The sequence below is a fragment of the Alosa sapidissima genome, chromosome 9 (assembly GCF_018492685.1).
Source record: "Alosa sapidissima isolate fAloSap1 chromosome 9, fAloSap1.pri, whole genome shotgun sequence".
NCBI lineage: Eukaryota > Metazoa > Chordata > Actinopteri > Clupeiformes > Clupeidae > Alosa > Alosa sapidissima.
The window spans coordinates 7,766,071-7,780,585 of record NC_055965.1 but is presented as its reverse complement, the minus strand read 5'-3'; the positions used below and the strand labels follow the sequence as shown (position 1 = coordinate 7,780,585).

The window sequence follows — 14,515 nt, the reverse complement described above, 5'->3', positions numbered from 1 at the left end:
CCATTTCCCAATCAATGACATTTACAGACATATAACAATCACTCATGTTGCCTGATTTTTTTTTTTTTTTTAATCTCCTTATGGACTGCATAAGCTTCAGTTTTCAGTTGTGCGTTTCGTTTCTCTCTACCCCAAAATTATGCATTGCAGGTGGCAAAAGTGTGGTGCCCTGAAGCTGCCCGCCATGGTCAGCATCGCTTGCTCACCAGAGACATAACAAACGGCCGTGCACAAAGCACCTAGCCACAGCAAAAAAAAAAAGGGACGCTGGAGTCGACTGTAGATGAAGCCCAAAGTCCCGAAATCATGTTTGAAGTCTGGGTACGCAGATGTGTTTGATAAGTGGTGTAAGAGCACTACAGGATATGTTGTGCAGCATTCATGTGTTACTTATTGAGAGTGTCTCAATAACAACACCGAACCAGAACAGCATGTGGGCGAAATAAAGAGCTTTTGGCTGTGAAACACTCCTTTCCCTTTCATACATTTACACGGATAGTGAAGTATTCTATACATACTGTAGATGGTGAAACATTCTATACACTGATAGTGAAGTATTCTATACATACTGTAGATGGTGAAATATTCTATACACTGATAGTGAAGTATTCTATACATACTGTAGATAGTGAAATATTCTATACACTGATAGTGAAGTATTCTATACATACTGTAGATAGTGAAATATTCTATACACTGATAGTGAAGTATTCTATACATACTGTAGATAGTGAAATATTCTATACACTGATAGTGAAATATTCCACCACATTCTTGAGCTCACCCTGATGCCTTGATTCAGGCAAATGTAAATTCAAGTAAAATTGCAGGGCGACATATTATGTGTATGTCCATATGATAATAATACCAAATGATAATGTCACAATTATTACATGTTCAAATCATCAGGAGTATTATATCTGCATCAGCATCTGACTCATACACCCTCCCTGTGTGCATGTCTCTGTGTGAAATATTATCCAAAGGCATAGTACATCAACTCCATGTGTTGTGCTCATATGGGTAGGATAAATAGACATTATACAATTATTTGTCCAACTTATAAACACGTAGAACAAACTGAATGCAGGTATGGAAATGTAGCAATAGGCCTACTGAAACCAAATTAATTTACAAATCAACAGCATAACCTTTTAGCATGAACTAAAGCCCATTTCTTCTATCCTCTCCATTAAACTACCTTTAAATGCCATTTTCTTTATAATTCATTAATGGAAAGGATATCCACACTAGGGTTTCTGTCATATGAAACTAGAACAAAATGCAACTGGAAAGCAGAGACTGTTTGAAAGACGGAAGATCATTTCTGTGGTGCTCGCTTGATCAGCTATGATTTGCTTATGTTTTGCTATGTTTATGTTAAAACATTCCTCATGTGCCATAATGCTTTACACAGATTTAGACTGCCAGCTATTTAAAGGACCCCTGTATTTATACATTACCTCATAGCTACAACATGCTTATATCAGTCTACCTCTGTTGCTGAAATTTGTATTGAATTTAGAAAAACCCATAATTCCCCAAGATTCTGACTGACATTTCAGCAAAAGATTACAATTATTGCAGTGTTGTCCTCAGTTAAAACATACAGTCTTCCAACATGCAATTATATTGTCCAAATATTTTGGCTGTAATTATTTGCAATGTTGTTTGAAATTGGCATTATATTCACCACTTTACCTGAATAAGGCCAGACAATTTATCAAAAAATCTTAGTGTCTAAAATCATAGTAGCCTACCCTAGGCTGTTTGTTTTAATCTAGCCAAATGCATTGTTAGGCTAAAACATCTGTTTTAATGCTTTTTGTAGTTTAATGCAAAATTACGGTGTTGAAAAAAAATATTTAGATCGTGTTTTTCATCTTCCTAATTCTGAACATCTTAATTAACTATCATGTTTGCTTACATTTACTCCAACTGCAGAGCGTAACAAAATACAAACTGGTGCACAGTCCGTAAGTCTCGCCTAGGCCTAATTAAAGAGAATACATGTAGCCCATTTACTAAATAAACAACACACATATTCTTTTTACAAGCTTACTTTTAAAAGCAAATATGTTTTTCAAAAAATAATTTGCATATAGGACCTCGGCCACGACAACATTCCAAATGAGAAAAAAAAATAAAGTAGCCTAAATGCTTTTCATTTGGAGAAACATGAGATGATCAGTTGCATATTCAAAAAAGCAATTTATTACACAAAATCGCTGACTTTACTCTGGTGAATCATTAATATAATGTCAACAATAATTGAATAATGCGAGTTATTTGAATAGTGACATTTAAGAACCGCCGTGGCAACAGTTCCAAGTGATGCCACCTTGGGTACCTGTAATTAAACAACTAAGTGCTGGCGTCACCAAGGTGCTGTAAAAGTTTATTGGCGAGGCCTGGACTGTGGAGGGAATGAAACTTGTGGTACTCTTGCAGGTTTAGAAGATGCTGAGTGCCAACTGGATGGAGAGCGACCGGTGGTAAAAACGGCGAACCAGGGACTAAGGCTGTGGACACCGGAGTTCCGCGAGTCGTATCCAGCGACTCAAAGGCAAGTGGCTGCGAAGGAAGAAACGCTTTCGGTCGTGTACCTGAAGTTCTGGAGAAAAGAGTGGACAACGCCGGCAAGATGCTGCTAACAGGTGGAATGTTGGGAGAACAGGACGACCCCGCGTGATGCTCCATGCCAACATTGTATAACTCCAAACAGGGGAGTTGAAAGCGCGCGGTGCCCATTCCATATGCACCGTAGGCAAAGCTCGGCAAGCCGGTTAGCTCCAGTGGCGTCTCCTTTACCGTACCGAAACGGAAGTGTTGCCGTTTAAAGCGCTTCCTTCGACGCAAAAAGCTCCCGTTCTCGAACATGTCCGACGACATGGGGTCCAGAGTCCAATAATTCCCCTTACCGGGATTTCCCGGCTCGCGTGGCATTTTGACAAAACAATCATTGAGGGACAGGTTGTGTCGGATTGAATTCTGCCAGGCTGGGAATTTCTCACGGTAATAAGAAAATCGTTGGCTGATGAAGTCACAAATCTCGCTCAATGTCAAACGCTTTTTGGGACTCTGGAGGATTGCCATAGTTATCAAGGCAATGTATGAGTAAGGGGGTTTCACCGTTGTGATACTCCTGGCCGTAGTTGGACTGCATTTTTCAGACGAGTTGTTTTCTTCCTTATCCTCTTCTTCATGGCTTGGAGATGATGACGCATCTTTCGGTTCCGTTACGCTCCGTGCAATGTCCAGCGGAGAGGCGTTCTGAGTTTTGGCGTCTTTGTTACCGTCTCCGACCACGTCAATATCGGACTCATCCATTGATTTTCTGTCCAATATCATAATCCACGCGCCGACCTGATGCCACCTGCGCCAACAGGCGGGATGAGGGAGATCTGACGCAGGCAAATGCTCTCGCGAAGCGGCCGCCTTCAAGTTGTTCATTCACAAAAAAAGCTGCGCAAAGTGAGCGGTTCCCCACCACCCAGGATGAGGGGGATCAAAGAACTAACAGTCACAATCTGGAAACCGATTACAATACCGTGTTTGAAGGCTCGCAGCTGGGCTCTTCTATGCGTTTTCATGTGATGAGGATGACTTCCTTTTCTAGGATAAAAACAACATCCTCCTTATTTTTTTCCTCATGTAACCCTACCCGTAATGAGATCAGGAGACGGTGATGTCACAGCGCACGCTGTTCTTGAAAGGAGGCGAAACTATTCACCAGTCATCAATGTTCCATTAAAGATACCAAAAGACTGTCTTAGAAAATTATTTAGTAGGCTAATTGGGCTAGTTCTCTGTAATTCGCCCTGGATAAGATCGTAAGTTATTGACGAATAATACAAATATGGGAAATCATTTCTGTCCAACTATCTAGGGAGCGACTGAAAAGACAAAGTTTAGTTTTGCATGTGGTCTAATGCCCGTTTGATACATACCTAACAGAGTTTATTTTATTATCGAAGCCGTCCGCTAAATAACACAAACACACGCACAAAATGTGGGCTATTTATTTACATCCTGTTGGTATCAAAACACCAAGCACATCACGGCAATTAGCCTACAAGTTGAAACACTGTCTAAATTTGCAGTGAACATTTTAACATTTTAAATTATTTTTTCGTTTAATTCAATAGACGGGTCTCGTTAATGACTGCCTGCTGAGTGTAGCTGGATTTTTTTAGGTAGCCTATTTGTATCTTTTTACATTAGACTTTTGGATATTTTTCCAGATAATCTTTTCTAAATCTTTATTTCTTAATTCCAGGGGACAAGGGAACAACAATGGTATTGCACCCAACATTGTTGTCCACACATGTTCTTTTTCGAGAGTAGGCCTAGGCTAAATAAAATAGTCCTCAAAACGCTTATCTCCCTCACCGACCTGCACTAATCTCAAAACACGTGGAATTTAAATAACACTTTTCTGTATTTATTTCTCCTAGAACAGACAAACGATCCGACTTTAATGATACACTAAACAAGCAAATTAAACGCCTTCGGTGCGTTCGTGGGTTATTTATGTAGGGAAATGTACTCTTTAACTGGATTATCATATTTCCTGTGTTGATACCCAGTCACATGGGGTATATATACGAGCATGTGGGTGGGCTGCAGCTCTGGCAAGGCTGCAGGTTATTCTCTGCATTACGCATTTTCTCTGATTCATAGAGCTTCCCAAGGGCGAGAAAGGGATCAGTATCACATGATGTAATCGAGTAGATGCCCATTTATTGAAAACGCGTAAAGCCGTTGTAAAAAAACGTTTCCAAACCATTCACGCCTTGAAATGATTTGCAGATTAGATGCTGGAGGCCTGAGCGCAATAGTCTGAAGTGTTTGTTTGAAGCTTTTTCTGTGAACATTTTGTTATTTATGTAAAACATTGAAATTATCAATATCCCTTCCCATTGTATAAAATCATATGGGCTGTCATTTTATCTTAAATGACTTCTGTCTGAATTAAAGCTTCTCTTGGTACTGAGGCTTTAAAAAAAAAAAAAAAAAAAAAAAAAATGGGCAACATAGTATTAATATGTAATAATATGATTGTTCAAATGATTAAATTGCATCTAAATATTATTTTGTTTTCTTTATGGGAAAAACATAAAAAGAAATGTATCACAATCACAAGAATCCTATCTGGCTGGTAAACTAATTGTGCATAGATCTGGCCCATAACCCCGCTGTTAGTAAAACCCACTAGACTACTTAATTATGAAATATATAGTCCCATATAATTTTGTGTCTCAAATATGAATGAGTATAACATAGCAGCTTTGAAAACCTTGTAGTCTGCAAATAAGCAAAGCCACCATGTGGCTAAAAAATAATTTAGTGCTGGAACACACTATTGTAGGCACTATTAACATGGGTAATATGAAAATGGGTGTCCAATTACTAGTGTGTGATCATATGCTCAGAGACAGAAGCCTACACAAACTTTCAGTGTTTCTTTCTTTCAAATATAATTTAATTTACAATCCTGCAAATGTGGGCATATTACCACAGGATTCATATTTTCATATCTGTTAATAACAAAACAAACACTGTTAATGTTACTCAAAAAACAAGCAAAACAAACTAAATTTCACCTAACAAACTCCATGACAACGAATATAAAAAAAATAACTTAGCATATTATTAGAGGCACTGTATATTTTTTAACCATCTGTTTGCCATCAAAGATCGCCCATATGAGAGGACTCTCCAAAGCCTTCGTAACGATCTTCCAATACACAGAGCCACTTCAGGGACCTCAGTGTATGTTCTATCAAGCATAAAATAGGGAACAGCATTGCACAAAATACCCAGTCCAAGTTCATTCCTGAAAAATGTGTGCGCGCATGTGTGTGTCTGTCTGTGTGTGTGTGTGTATGGCAGAGAGAGAGAGAAGTGTGTGTGTGTGTGTGTGTGTGCGCGTGTATGAGAGAGAGAACAGCAAGTAATCTAATTTCAGCCAGGGTGATCCCAGGCCCAGTCTGGAGTGTGCAGTTGTCAAATAATATTTTGGAGTTTGTACTGACAGGCCTACTTGCCTTTCGTCTCTCTTAGTTTCAAACAGTATCCTCTCCTCTCCAATTTTCCCTTCACGCTTTACTGCTGATTTGCAGCTGATGTAATACTGGGTAGTGTGATGGGTGCTAACTGAGGTGGGTGTCAAGTTAATTTACACTTATCCTGGGCTATATCCATCAGTGGAGAGGAAGGGAGGTAACCACCAAAAGAGCCCGACCTCGGGCTGAGAAGATACCCTACCAGCCGGCACGTTTGTGGGTGGAGGTGAGCCGTAGCACGTCTCCACACTTGAAGCACTGGGACCTGGACTTGCCATCTTTCCTGGGGATGTGCCAACAATTTGTACAACGCACACGATACTTCTTATACCTATGAGAGCCAGGGGGAAGGGGTAAGAACTCAAACGCTTCATAGTGAAATATCAGTAATAAAGATAATAAAACAGTAGGACATGTCACATAATGCATTAAGCTCCCTTGGATTGTGCATAAAGGCATAATATCACCAACTCGAAACCAAAAAATTGCTTTCAGCTACCATCCTGTACGCTAACCTCATACATTTATCTTCAGAGGCAACATATGATTTTTTTTTTCTCATGAAAGAACTTCTAACACTTAATGATTGTGTGTGTGTAAAAACAGAAGAGATCTCAAACTTTGGAGATCTGGGCATTCATTTGGGTGACGGCAGGCCTGTGAACCTGTTTTTCCCCTGGCCCCGCATGCTCACCTGATCCCACATGCGTTGCAAAGAGGCGTACCATCCTCCGCATCCCTCCACAGGGGCGTCTTCCTGGTGCAGCACGATGCACATGTCTTAGACTCTGCTGGGACATAAAACACAAAACATCAAGTCAAACATCACAGCACACCTACTGTGTTTCACTGAGAGGGGATGAAGGTCATCAAACTATGCCACCCCTGAGACTTGAACCTACAACCTCAACAGTGGAAGAGTGACGCTTTACTAAGTGAGCCACAAGAACATATCCTCATGAGGCATTCTGATAGACTACTACACTTACACTATCAGGTATGCAATTTTATTTATCATTACAGTAAGTTACATGATGCTGTAGAGATTGGGCATCAGCTCTAGTTTATAGCAGAGTGTAAGGTCAACATAAAGATAATTGCTGCAACCCTCATCTAACCCTTATTGGTTATATTCACCAGTTGGTCCTGATTTTATAACTATACTGACTATATTAACTGGTGCTCAACAACATGATGGCAACTAGAGGCTGAAATCCCAGAGAGAACAATGCTGCCGATTTCTTCTCTGGGGAGTGCATTCCCGGATCCCTGTGTGTCTGATAGCGTCAGGTCAGGAGTGAACACTGCCCCCTGGTGGGGTGAACTGGGATCTCACTGGAGAGGCTGTAGGACTCGCACTCCTCCTCCGAGCTGCTGGCCTCCCTGGGCAGACGCAGGGCCCGGCACCTCCGGCCTCCGCAGGCCCTCTTGCGCAACTCCTTTCTGTAGTGGACAGGGGAGGAGAGAGGGAGAGGAGAGTTTTAGCTGGGCTACAGGGAAAGGCAGAAGAGTGGCACACATGGTGTTTGAAGAGAGAGAGAGAGAGAGAGAGAGAGAGAGTGCAGCTCGAGGCTGCTCTGTTTTCTTTACCCATCCTCGTGCTTACTTAGGCAGCCCGAAAAGAGCCCGTCTGCCTCTAATTATAGACTGCGTTTTTATTAATTTGTACTTTAATACCGTGCGGTCGGAGGGTATGCTTACATACAATATCAATATTAAAAGCAGATGCCAATGAGTGGGTGACATCTCGGAGGCATAAAGCAACATTATAATTCAGGAGAGCCCAGCACAAGGTTGAGGGTAAACACTAGTCACGTTACACAGGCCTATAAATCTAGCCAAGCCGTACCTATAGTTTGAGGTTATGAGTAGGCGACACTGGTTGCTGCTGTCATCCAGCTTAGAGTTCATACTAAAGATGACTCCCTGAAGGTTGGGGTCACGTGGGTCCACACTGCGGCAGGGGTGTGCCTGCTTCCTGGGTGTCCTGCTCCGCTGGTTGTCTGACGGGTGGGCCGCCGCGGCCCGGGGTTGGGTCTGGGCCTTGGTCGTCTCCCCCTCTTCCTGGTCACGCAGACTTTTATGGTCCGGCGTGGGCAGGCCGGTGGGTAAGCTGAGCTCCAGTGTAGCGCTGGAAATCCCCGACCCCGTGGGCTCACACACTCTGGGAGGCTTCGTCTGCACGGGGCTGTGCGGTTTGACGTTGTTATTGCAGTCTAAGGAGAAGCCAGGGCTCGGTTTGAAAGCCTTGTCCTCCGCCAGAGTCAGGCCAGGCTCCTTCACAGAGCTGAGGCCTGGATTGGGTTCAGCGCCCTTTCTGGATGGACTGTGGGAAAGTTTGCGGTCCACTTGGCAGTCTGATGTGGGCCTCTGATCTGATTGTGGGGGACTCTTTGTGCAAGGTGAGGCGACCACCTCTGCCTCTGAGCATGGCAATTCCGCACACTGTTCCTGGTGGAGGCTCAGAAGCCTGCATGTTGTGCTAACAGAGAAGCTGTAATTGTGATCAGATAAGTTCACTGGTGCGTCTGCTGCTCGATTATCTATGTCCTGAGCTGACTGCACTGCACAGTGCTGTGGAATGGTCTCTGTGCTCCGGACAACAAGGGCCTCTTCCTTAACAATGTCCGTTTCCCCACTATGAGATACAACACTGCAGTGGTCCCTTATTTCACTGACAGCGAGTGAGAGGGCAGAAGTGGAGCAGACAGAATTCTCTCTGCACTCCGATTCCTCTGCATGGATGCTGTTGCTGCTCGGACACAAGAGGTTGTCAGAAGGGTCATTATTAGTTGATACAGCGGTGGAATCCTCCTCTTGTCCATCGGCCTGCCCTGAGTGAAGTAGCCGCTCACACTGTTGGTTGATCAGACTCATAACCTCCCAAGGACTGCTGCCCTCACAGGCATGCAGGAGGGAGAAGGAGCCCGAGAAGCTCGGCTGTGAGGCACCTTCTCCACTCTTACCATCGGGGAACTGAGAGGGGCAAAGGCAACTTGAAATGGGCTGCTTTTGTTCAGAGTTTTCACATGGCACCTTTGCTGAACCTGACTCTGGATAGTCCAGCGCTTTGGCAGGTAGTGCCAACTTTGAGGCTTCCTGGAGGAGGTATAGGATAGAAGATTGAGACACTTGGTGGTCCCATGCTTCAATGTCGTCCATGGCACCATAGGTGCCATTCATGGAGGCTTGTGAATTCATGGCCCTTGTGCTCATCCTTCAATATGTTTTACTGTGAAAATAATACAAGTTTTTTTTTAATGATATTCAAAATCACTCCCTTTAACCATGATTGCCTTTAATATTTGGTAAACAACAACAACAGTAACAATATTGTTTTGTCCATTAATTATCAACTTGAGTCAATTCAAATAGGTTTATGATATTTCTCAGTGGTGGTCCAATTTAAACTTTATAGCCAACACAGAACAACACCAAAAGGATTTAGTCTTGGTTAATACAATTGCACCTACCTTCAAGAAGATAAAAGGTTTTTCTTCACAAAGTAAAAATCAAGTTCATAGTCTAGGGCCTATAGGCCTACTATACTGCTACTTCTAAATTAGCAATACCTGTCAAATTAGCATATAGGAGCTATCAAGATAATAGTTAATTTTTATCCGCATATAGGCATGGGTGTTTCAACAAAATTCTATGACGAATTAAGGAAATGTTCTCGAAACATCCAAAAGAAATTATAAGCGTTGTATCTACAGTGTAGCTTTTCTTTAGCCCTGTCAAAAAATGTAACATTACGTTCGGCATTCTGACAAGTGACAGTCTCGCTTCCCGAGTAGCCTGCTGCATGGCGCGCGCCCACATCAATCATTCCGATTTAATCAATTGAATACAGCAAAGTCAGATCTCTTGGAACTCCCGATATAATGATGTCTGAATGTGTTCATCTTCACAATGAGTTTGCGGATGAGTGCTACCCTAGGATTGCATCACGCCACTCGGTGATATGGTCCTTGACATATGGGTTCAGAGCCATCGCCTCAACATTCAGGCAAGTAAAATAAAAATAAAACATAAACTACACGTAGATTGATTGAAGGTAGGCTATTAGCCTGATTCACAGTCTAATCTATCAGACAAAATTATTATATAGGCTACTATACTAGGCCTACTCGAATTATGGCATTGCATCTCATCTCTGTCTTTAGGCATATAATTAAACGATCATTAAACAGTAGCAACAGCACCAATACATAATTGTCCCCTTACCATTGTCTGTTTTCTTTTCAGTTTGCTGATCGGAGTTGAAATGATGATCTTATAGTCCAATTCAAAGTTTGTAATTCTGTGTGTCACGTGACCCCAGTTAATCGACCGCGCTCCACGTGCACAGTTGACTATGGCAGGTGTTTTGTATCGAACCATTTATCTCCCAGATTTCTAAAGGAAGCAGACCTTATAAATAGCCCTATATGGTTTAGTTATCGTTTCTTGTTCTATAAAGATTTCAGGGTTGCTTTTTGTGTAGAACAATCTTTAGGCCTACGCCAAAGGACAATGGGTGGCGTGTCAGAACAGAAAAATCAAGCGCGGGTTACCTTGTCGGTAAAAAGCTAAATAACATATTGCAAGTTGGCAAGTCTAACTACGGAGCCCAGGAGGTGTCATTGCCAGATATTTTTGTATATCGAGTGAATGTGCGCTCATTTTACTAGATTGTGGTCTCATTTTATTAAATTGTGTGCACAATTTAGTAGGCCTATATTGTGTGCTCATTTTACTAAATTGTGCTCTCAATTGAGTAAATCGTGCACACGTTTCATTTTCGAGCACACTATTTAGTAAAATGTGCACAAGATTTAGTCAAATGAGCGCACGTTTTTTGGATCTACACCAAAAAATATCTTTCAATGACCTCTCTAGGGTTCTGTATCTACCATCGTATTGTTCAGAGTTCAAAATACCAATCTGAAAGAGTTTACCGAGTGAGTTAAAGGCCAGTTCCTGTAAGGCTCTTTAGAAGGCCCATCCTATGGATTCCACATAACTTGTTGGTCAGGATTATTTGTTTAAGTTTATTTACAGAATAGGCTATAGGCTTTTTGTGAACATTTGATAAATTGTGGCATGTTTTAGTTGATTAAATTTGGATTGGGTCCTTAGATTTTTCATTGTGTAAGCTTATGTCACCAGTGCTTTACGTTACCAATGCACCTAATGTCTGGGTGGACTGTTAAGTAATTATAAATAGGCCTAATGCGAAGTTACAAATGCTTTAAATGCATTGGCTGTTGGGTCTGTGAACTTACACATGCAATCATAAAATACTCAATAATACAGCACAAGTTTAATATAATCTTATTTAAATCCTAATTTTATTTGTAATTGCATTACTTGTACACAAGTAATGGTTACATTGTGCACACTTATGACTGTTACAGTACAACTGAAAAACAGGAAAGAACAAAACATTGTGGATCAAGCAACAGCTGAAATACTGCCTACATGTGGTTCCAGCTGAATTATAATGAAGTTATGACATTATATAAGTTAATGATACTATTAAAAAGGCGCAAGTAGCTGTTAAATGCACTGACTACACAAGATGAGTCTTCTGTCATACACTGACCACAGAAGTCTACACAGACTGGACCAGATTCAAAGTTCCACTTGTCAACTTCACTAATCTGTAGTGTAGACTATCTGACTAACAAGCTGCATGATGGTTTTAGGGGTGGGAATGGGATACACACAACCCTGCCTTGCAGCACAGTATTATTCCAAGGGGGTAAAGTGGCAACTTGCATGGTCACAAATGAGAGAGCAGAGGCTGTAGTGTGCTATGCTGTCTAAAATGATGACAAAGACAAATGTTGAGGACTGTTGTAACGTTTGTGCGTCTGACTTTTTGGATCGTTTCACCCGTCATAGCAAGGAATGTTCCTTAGTATCACTCACAACACAAAATGCCTGAGACGGTTTCTTTTCTGACTTGCTGCCAAAGAACAACAGTAGTCTGTGTTAACAGTGAGTTTTGTTTTGCACAATAGTTGGGGTTTGTAGGGTCTTGTGTTAGGTGTACATAGTAAGTGATAAACTCATAATTTGACCTTTTCACTGCAACACATCATGTCTTGACATACATTTGTAAGTAGAGAGTCTTGAACCAAACGGAGAGGTTCCGGGGACTTGATTTTCCTTTGGGTTCAGCAGCTAGAAACCGGCAGTGCGTCGGGGTGACCTGCTGGCTCCACATCCCAGACCACCAACAACCTGGCCTCATTTCCTCCCGCCTCAGCCTCGACCTTTCAACTTTCACGCCCGAACAAAGTTCACCCTCAAATCAATGAGGCTTAGGAACGTGGCCGTCCACATAGAAGTTGCGGGTGACCTTGGGCAGCGTGAGCTCCATGCCGTCCAGCTCCTTGGTCAGGATAATCTGGCAGCCCAGGCGAGAGTTCTCCTGCAGCATGGGGGCCATGTCCAGCATGTCGTCCTCCCTACACCACACCGAAACGGTCAAGTTAGTGGACAAACGGCAAATTACCCGAGTGGGTTGCACATGAAATACCTCAAGTATGACTGAATTAAAGTCCAAATAATTGTGTCATAATAACAGTGAGACGTTTTAAGGCAATCAAGTTACAAGTTCAAGCCACTAAGTTACACAATCAAGACATTCACTGACACTGGTCATTACCAAAATACTGTATCGGCCAATCAGGCTGCTAGAATCAATCACATGCTGGTAGTTCCAGTATACAGCTGATTCATTATGGGTCAAGAAATGAAGCATTGTTTCTGCTTGGACAAATTATAACCAATTTGTCTGCATGGCATTTCACATTCAACCAGTATTTAACATTTAGCATGAACATGAGCAGTAGCCTACCTCTCATCTGGGTCAGGCAGCTTATCGCAATAGTCTCCATTTACATACACATGACATGTTGAGCAAGCTAAAGACGCTTCACAGGCTCCTGAAAAAGGACACAAACCACACATCCTTCAGTAAGGCTGCTGCTGATCAAATTTGAGATTTTGTTTGTTAATTTTAGTTCCCACTTGACACCTGAAACAGACACTTTGAAAGCATGACTCTGAATAGCCATTAGTAATTGACTGCTGACAGTCCAGTGTGACACTCACCTTCCAATTCAATGCCGTGCTTGTGAGCAAGGTAGAGAGCGTTGTCACCGACTTTGGCCTTGACCGGTATCCTCTGTCCAGATCGGTCTACGTAAACAACGTTGACTCTAAAAGTAACGAGTAGAAGTGCAAACGAACTTCAAACCAAAACAGGTAAACATTTCCACTTCCAAAAGACGTACCGTTACATATCACCTTCTGATGGAAAAAGTGAATGTGGCAATTTGCCATGAACGTTGTCTGACTGATTATTACGTTACTTACACATCATCTGGATCTTCCGCATTATTATGATCTTCTATGTGGTAACGAGCTGTAGAATCAGGGAAACAAATCAGTTCAGTTGAGTGAGAGCAATAACAAGACCATTTCACAAAAAATTCACCATGCAATGACGTTACGCAAGCATCCGTTCATATAACCACAATTCGTTGTGACATTTGACAACATGCTAAATATTGGCCTTACAGCTTACAAGTGTTGGGTATTGTTACCGTGTTGAATCAATAACTTAATTCAGAAAACATGTTGCATTTACGTTTCGTCCATAACAAGTTCGCTAACTTATAAATAGCTAGCAGTCAATTTTATGTTAGCGAATGCTAGCGTTACTCACTGATAGATGTCTGTAGATTCCTATTTGGCGTACAAAAACGATCTAAGCTTCCTCCTTTTGTCCTGCCTGTAATGGCATTCCTGCATAGACTGTTAAAAGGACAAACGCTACAGTCGGGTACAACTCTTGAAATTCTCAAAGTCAGATGCCCCATGCTCACACGGGCAGCAGCGGCAGCCGCCATGACAGTGTTTTGATCACGTGGTTCCAAGGTGCCAACAAAAAATAAGATCTGGATGATGACGTCTCAAATTTTAAAACGCAGACTCGGCTTCTTCTTCACAGACTATAGCCTACTTCTTTGACTGCTGCTATATATAGTGATATAGAAGTCACTTTATATTCTATCTAAAAACATTATAAAATATGCACGTGAATGTGGAATGTAATGCATGTGGAATTAATAATGAAATAGCCTAACTAAAGTCATTGTTGTTTATATTGCATATCACTGACCATATCAAAGATATATTCTTGTACAATATTTTAAACTCCAAATAAAAATAATAATTTTAAAATCGAAAAGCCAGTTCGAAAAAAAATGTTACGAACCTCTACCAGCAGGGAGCGTTATTGTCCTAAAAATATTTGCTCCACCGTCTTGAATGGTAGGCTATCTTGAAATCCACCAGACTTGGGATAGCTCTAAGTTGCCCCAAAAAATAAGATGGTTGTCGACATGTTAGATCACTGACTGTTATGGCATACTGGCATACTAAAGCCA

The 14,515-nt window shown here is 41.6% G+C and overlaps 3 protein-coding genes across 6 annotated transcripts; all 3 read right to left on the bottom strand.

Moving 5' to 3' along the window:
• Positions 1-2,245: 2,245 nt before the first annotated feature.
• On the bottom strand, positions 2,246-3,547 carry LOC121718213 (forkhead box protein D1-like). The gene has a single exon (XM_042103136.1). It carries the CDS (start codon positions 3,451-3,453, stop codon positions 2,365-2,367), a length of 1,089 nt encoding a protein of 362 aa, XP_041959070.1. The 5' UTR covers positions 3,454-3,547; the 3' UTR covers positions 2,246-2,364.
• Positions 3,548-5,428: 1,881 nt separating this feature from the next.
• zglp1 (zinc finger GATA like protein 1) lies at positions 5,429-10,426 on the bottom strand. Of its 4 annotated transcripts, none has more exons than XM_042103095.1 (5): positions 10,296-10,426; positions 7,918-9,300; positions 7,405-7,511; positions 6,763-6,859; positions 5,431-6,399 (listed from the first exon to the last, which is right to left on the bottom strand). In XM_042103095.1, the coding sequence occupies exons 2-5, from the start codon at positions 9,282-9,284 to the stop codon at positions 6,267-6,269; spliced, it is 1,704 nt and encodes a 567-aa protein (XP_041959029.1). In that variant the 5' UTR covers positions 9,285-9,300; positions 10,296-10,426; the 3' UTR covers positions 5,431-6,266. The 4 variants fall into 4 exon arrangements, with proteins under 4 accessions (XP_041959032.1, XP_041959029.1, XP_041959030.1 ...); XM_042103096.1 differs by lacking the exon at positions 10,296-10,426 and adding an exon at positions 9,542-9,563; XM_042103097.1 differs by having other exon boundaries at positions 5,433-6,399; positions 6,763-6,856.
• A 925-nt stretch (positions 10,427-11,351) lies between these two features.
• Positions 11,352-14,007, bottom strand: fdx2 (ferredoxin 2). The gene is made up of 5 exons (XM_042103168.1): positions 13,792-14,007; positions 13,440-13,488; positions 13,176-13,282; positions 12,919-13,006; positions 11,352-12,526 (listed from the first exon to the last, which is right to left on the bottom strand). The coding sequence occupies exons 1-5, from the start codon at positions 13,973-13,975 to the stop codon at positions 12,370-12,372; spliced, it is 585 nt and encodes a 194-aa protein (XP_041959102.1). The 5' UTR covers positions 13,976-14,007; the 3' UTR covers positions 11,352-12,369.
• Positions 14,008-14,515: the final 508 nt, after the last annotated feature.

Bases quoted from the DNA above. Each gene is read 5' to 3' on its own strand.
- LOC121718213 (XM_042103136.1), bottom strand. From the start codon at position 3,453: ATGAACAACTTGAAGGCGGCCGCTTCGCGAGAGCATTTGCCTGCGTCA.
- zglp1 (XM_042103095.1), bottom strand. From the start codon at position 9,284: ATGAGCACAAGGGCCATGAATTCACAAGCCTCCATGAATGGCACCTAT. The intron at 7,512-7,917 runs GTACGGCTTGGC...TGTCCACTACAG, and splicing joins CTCATAACCTCAAACTATAG to AAAGGAGTTGCGCAAGAGGG. The intron at 6,400-6,762 runs GTGAGCATGCGG...TGGCTCTCATAG, and splicing joins TGCAACGCATGTGGGATCAG to GTATAAGAAGTATCGTGTGC.
- fdx2 (XM_042103168.1), bottom strand. From the start codon at position 13,975: ATGGCGGCTGCCGCTGCTGCCCGTGTGAGCATGGGGCATCTGACTTTG. The intron at 13,489-13,791 runs GTGAGTAACGCT...CTGATTCTACAG, and splicing joins GAATCTACAGACATCTATCA to CTCGTTACCACATAGAAGAT. The intron at 13,283-13,439 runs GTAAGTAACGTA...CGTTACTTTTAG, and splicing joins GCGGAAGATCCAGATGATGT to AGTCAACGTTGTTTACGTAG.